Genomic DNA, 5,653 nt, shown 5'->3' on the forward strand with positions numbered 1-5,653 from the left:
ATCCCCCACCACCAACCCCACTCACTCCCCCTTAACAACGGTTGACGTCATCACGCATCCACGGTCCACCTCCCTTTCCTTGCCTTGTTCCCAGCGATTAAAGTTGGTGCGTGCGCGCGCAAACAGGGGTTTTTGTTCAGCGGAGAGAAGCGGTGCGTTCTTCAGAGGGCTCGCGCACACCGAAGGAGGAGCAGCAGCAACAGCAGCAGCAGCCCGACGAGGAAGAAAGGGATTTAAAACTAGCCGACTGTTGCCTCGTGCCTTGCTGTCGCTTTCTTCCTGCTTTAACCGAGGAAAGTTTATTTTTATTTTATTTCATTTTTTTAAAGGGCAATATATTAGTGTCGCTGGCTGATATTCACAGCACAAGTATTATGGAGGACCAGCTGCTGTGCTGCGAGGTGGACTCTATCAGAAGAGCCTACCAGGACGTCAACCTGCTGAACGACCGAGTTCTACAGACCATGCTGAAGGCAGAGGAGAACTATCTGCCGTCGCCGAACTACTTTAAATGTGTCCAGAAAGACATTGTGCCCAAAATGAGGAAAATACTAGCTACATGGATGTTAGAGGTTAGTTACATTTATTTAACTTTTAAATGAGTTAGCAAATGTTGCTAAAAACCTGTTGCTAGCTCGGTTTCAATATTGAAGTTACAAACACAATAAATGTGTCGTATTTTCAAAGGAATAAGAAGTGAATTGCTCATTTTTTACTTCGCCTTTTTTACGCAAAAGGCTCCATATCCCGAAGAGTGCTGGGTGGTCCTTCCATTACAGTCTCCAAAACTGAAGTCACTTTCCACCACAAACAGGCTACATTCTCGTTCATTTTGCATCAGCTTACATTTACTAAAATGTTATAAAGTGTGTTAAGATGAGTTTTCTTCCCTCAAAAAACAGCAATGTACACGTATGCAGTCTGGCCCGTGCCAGAACCTTATTACGCGCCATCTTTGTTGCCGTGCATAAGAAAAATTTTAATATCATTAAAAAACTACAAGGCGACAAGCAATGACAGTAAACCGTTTAAATGTCCCAGAAATGCTTCTAAACCACTAAACGCTTACAATGTTTCAGCTAGGCTTTATTCAGCTGGTATTAACTGGTAAAAGTTTGTTTTGCTTCCCGAGAGTGGCCACAGCTTGTGAAGGTCGCCGAGACAAAAAGGGCATTTTTAAAAACTATTTAAAAGCCGAACACGGATCTTAGCGGTCGGCTTTGATAGCTTAGACGTTTTCAAACATTTACAAAGTGTTTCGGATTAAATTATTCGTCGTTATATATTTTTTATTAATTTTTGAAGTCGGGCATTTGGGCGCTCTGGGGGAAGTGTCGCACGCAGCACGTGAAAGAGCCTCGTGGGAGAAATAATTTCGTTAAAAAATCATTTCGAGCGCAAGTCGGCCCGTTTGATGCCCATCCGATTAGGCGTTCGATGAGGATCATTTAGATGGTAGTTGCATGCGGCCTGGTATTTTTTAAGTATTTCTAAATATTTTTTGAAAAGATGACGAAGTTGAAATTAGAGAGTGAAACTTGCATCTACGCCACCTTTGTGTCTCAGTCAGAACTGACTGCAAGCAATGTCCCGACTGTTTCCCTGCTGTAACATTTTTGTTAAATATTCTCTAATAAATACAAGTTATAAGATCACATTTTTTTTGTTTCAAGATAAAATAGTTGCTTTTCAATGGCGTACATCGTTGTATTTAAACGCAAAACTCAGGTGCAGTTAAATCGCAATTTTTTTTTGTTTTTTATATGTAAGTTATGTGTATTTTTTTTCTCATTTGTAATTATAGTGGTATGAGCAGCTGTTGAATGCAAACAGCTGTGTGCGGACAGTCAGTGAGGGCAAAGACATTACATGCATGAGGAGGAGGGGGGGGGGGTCCTCCTGCAAAGCAGCAGTAACCTCAAACATGCTCTTTTTCACCTCCCAGGTCTGTGAGGAACAGAAGTGCGAGGAGGAAGTTTTTCCGCTGGCTATGAACTATTTGGACAGATTTTTATCAGTGGAGGCCACCAGGAAAGTGAGACTACAGCTGCTCGGAGCTACGTGTATGTTTCTAGCATCCAAGATGAAGGAGACCGTGCCCTTAACGGCYGAGAAACTCTGCATCTACACAGACAATTCAGTCCTTCCTGGAGAACTGCTGGTAATTGAGTTGTGCAGACACGATGTTACATAATAACGCTTACAGTATTGTGGTCGGCATTCATTGGACGTGGGGAGGAAGGAAGGGTCACATGACCAGAAGAGGATTTAGCAGGTTATTTGTTTTGTCAGCATTACGGGGTTCAGAAGATGTTAAAGTAAAGTGGATAGAATGTGCGAAAGAAACAAAGTGTTAAAAGCATGCAGCAGTGTCTGAATGGCTGCTTGTGACTTTCCCATGGTGACTAGAAGGCCTCTCTGATTTCATGAATGGTCCCACTGACTTTTCTAGAAAGTGCTGGTTTACAGCGACATCTAGTGGTCACGAGGCGGGGATGCAGACAGTGGACAACAGCAAAACAACGAGTTTTCATCCGTGTTTGTTTCCACATTTACTTTTTGGCAGCTGTTTCACTTCTCTATCTGTCCTTCACTTCTCTAAAAGAGATGGGAAACAGACTACCACATTTATACACAGTATAGAACAGTATTTGACTACCTTATAAGATACTGTAAGATAAGAATCCTCATCCTGAAATTAAATATTCAGGATTACTGCTCAGAAAATTTACATAGCAATTGTTCTGAAAAAGTATGGTTTGTAATATTGTTCTTAGCAGGAAGATAGACTCGTGGACAAACTTGGCCACAGAAGATAACTCTTAACAGTTAAGCTTTACAAGTTTATTAAAAATAATAAAAGAACAGGATTGAAGCTGCTAAGAACTAAATCCTGATGTTAACATCAGGGTGACCAAACCTAGGTTTGACTGACTTGTTCTGGTTCATTCACAGCAAATGGAGCTTCTGGTTCTCAACAAGCTGAAGTGGGATCTGGCTTCAGTCACGCCTCACGACTTCATTGAGCACTTCCTGTCCAAGCTGAAGATCCACCCCTCCACAAAGCAGATCCTCAGGAAACATGCTCAGACCTTCGTGGCGCTCTGTGCTACAGGTTTGATACCAATTTAATGTCCTGTTGCTAGTCAAAATAAATATTTTATTTCATTGTTTTTTTCTTACTGTAATGTTACCTAACATACCTAAAATATAACTGTTCATTAGGTATTAATATTGAATGATAGTCATTTCTGCTGTTATATTGTTGTTATTAAATAAAATCAGCGATATAAACTACTTTGTCCCTTTTTTTTAAATAGATGTCAACTTCATTGCTAGTCCTCCATCCATGGTGGCGGCGGGCAGTGTGGTGGCTGCTGTTCAAGGTCTTTACCTGAAGAGCCAAGATTCCTCCCTGTCCTCCCAGAACCTTACCAACTTCTTGTCACAGGTCATTCGCAGCGACCCGGTATGAAACCGCACACGTCCTCTCTCAAAGTCAAATAATCCGATATGTCATATGTGTTGTTAAGCACTGCCGTGGTTTTGACTCCGTGTTGACGTGTTCACGTGCAGGACTGCTTACGGTCGTGTCAGGAGCAGATAGAGTCCCTGCTGGAGTCCAGCCTGCGGCAGGCTCAGCAGCACAACGGTACAACAGAAACCAAACACGTGGACGAGGAGGTGGACCTGTCCTGCACGCCGACAGATGTGAGAGACGTCAACATTTGAGGACGATCGGCAGCTGCATTGCGCGATAAACCCGATGGATCAAGAGGAAGTTGTCGTCAGAGGGAGCCGATGGGAGGGGCGAGGAGGGGTTGCTTCATCTCGACTCCGCAGCCCCTCTTCTGTCCTTCTCCCGCTTCCCGGTGGGCTGCTGTCATGGCCGATAATGTCTCTCACACATTCCCGCTGTCCATAACAGCTGCCAAGACGTAGCAGCCCTGCCTGCCTCGATACACACCCCATGTCACATTTCCTGCCAGTGTCCCCTTCCTCCTTGGGAAATCAACTGAACACTAAAGAAATGTACGAGTGAAAAGACTGAAGGTGGCTGGCCTGCGAGGCCTGGAGCTGAGGCCACAGAAGCAGATATTTTAGTAGATATTTTTTCTTTTTCCCTCACATATTAAACTAGGAATCTTTAAATTACCACAGACTTGGCATGCCTACTAAAACATCCCAAAGTGTCGTGTGCAGTAGGTTCTCTTAGTCTGTCTTCGGGTGCTCTCCAGAAGCCTGACATTTATAAAAGCAAAGACGCTGGTTCCTTTCGATTTCTTTTGTCTTATATCTAGAATGCCTTAGACTGTCTGCCAAGTTCCCATGTTTGTCTTGTAGTGCAAACATTCATTTATCCCAGCTTGCTTATAGTCACTTTATTATATAATTTTAGACATCATTTAGTCTTATACCTCCTTTGTTCCAAGCTTTTTTTAATGTCAGTGTACTGAGTGACGCTCTGTTTTTATGATCTTAGAGACTATGGGCTGCTAATTTGGACAAATGGAAATTTTTGTTCATTCCTTGACGACATTCATTTTACTCATCCCTGCTTACTGTAACTTGATAACATTTAATCAATGTAAATGTGAGCAGAACAGTCCAGTCTGTATTATTTTCTTCTGTGTAGTTTAGGGCTGGGTAAAAAAAAAAAAAAATCGATTTTATCGATCTTGGATCGATTTCATTTAAATTTGGGAAAATCAATTCACAGGACATGAGATTGATTCTTCCCCATGCTGTCTTGTGCGCGCGTCTGAGGTATGTTTGTCACTCCTGGCTTGCCGTATTTTTGCATCCGGTTGACGTTCAGTGCTAACGTTAGCTTTCGGTAACAAGTTGTCTGGATCAAAACAAAAGAAACTAAGGAATCTAACGTTACCAGCCGACTCTCCACAGAACTTAACGATAACAGAGACCATGGTGACTTTTGTTTGCAAAGATTTGCGCTCCTACAAGGTAGCAAAAACGAAGCGAGGTTTGACGAGCGGTTCATTAGGCGCCCGAACCAAACTACGGTGTGTAAACATCTGACTGAAATGTTCTCCACCGGCGTGTTTAAATGTCTTAAAGATGACATTCTAACAAAATCGTTTAGTTTTGTTGCCAATATTAATATTGTTAAACTTTAAGAAACGTCTTAATGAAATCCACAGTGATTACATTTTGTAGTTGTTTTAATAAGTTGTATGTATTAAAATAAGTTTTATTGAACGTAACAACAGAAGGTAACAGAAACATTACGAATATACAGTTCTAAGATACGATAAGCCTTTATTATCACTGTACAGAGCACAATGAACTTACAGTTCAGAACACCCATTCAGTTTTTCATACACTCAAAAGGAGTGGGCAGAAGTATATTTATATTAGCCCACCTCTTCTCCTGCAACCTTATTCCCATCACTTCTTATTTATCAAAATAATTATTAATTACTTAAAAATGAATGCATCCACAAAACTGTCACCTGCATCTCCTTTTTACTTTAAAATCTTTTAAACTTGTGACAGTTTTTTTTCAAGATTAAACAGTTTAAAAGTTTATGTTAAAGAGGAAAAAAATGGTGATAATGTATTTTGCAACTGTTGCAAAATACAATATCAATAAACATGTTCATTGAATCGAATTGAATCATGATTAATCGAT

General features: G+C 41.3%; 1 protein-coding gene across 1 annotated transcript; it reads left to right on the forward strand.

The window, feature by feature from the left end:
- The first annotated feature begins 132 nt into the window (after positions 1-132).
- Positions 133-4,606, forward strand: ccnd1 (cyclin D1). Its single transcript, XM_013999721.1, has 5 exons — positions 133-572; positions 1,946-2,161; positions 2,956-3,115; positions 3,321-3,469; positions 3,577-4,606. The coding sequence occupies exons 1-5, from the start codon at positions 375-377 to the stop codon at positions 3,730-3,732; spliced, it is 879 nt and encodes a 292-aa protein (XP_013855175.1). The 5' UTR covers positions 133-374; the 3' UTR covers positions 3,733-4,606.
- Positions 4,607-5,653: the final 1,047 nt, after the last annotated feature.

This window comes from Austrofundulus limnaeus, unplaced genomic scaffold (assembly GCF_001266775.1).
Source record: "Austrofundulus limnaeus strain Quisiro unplaced genomic scaffold, Austrofundulus_limnaeus-1.0 Scaffold2428, whole genome shotgun sequence".
Lineage (NCBI taxonomy): Eukaryota > Metazoa > Chordata > Actinopteri > Cyprinodontiformes > Rivulidae > Austrofundulus > Austrofundulus limnaeus.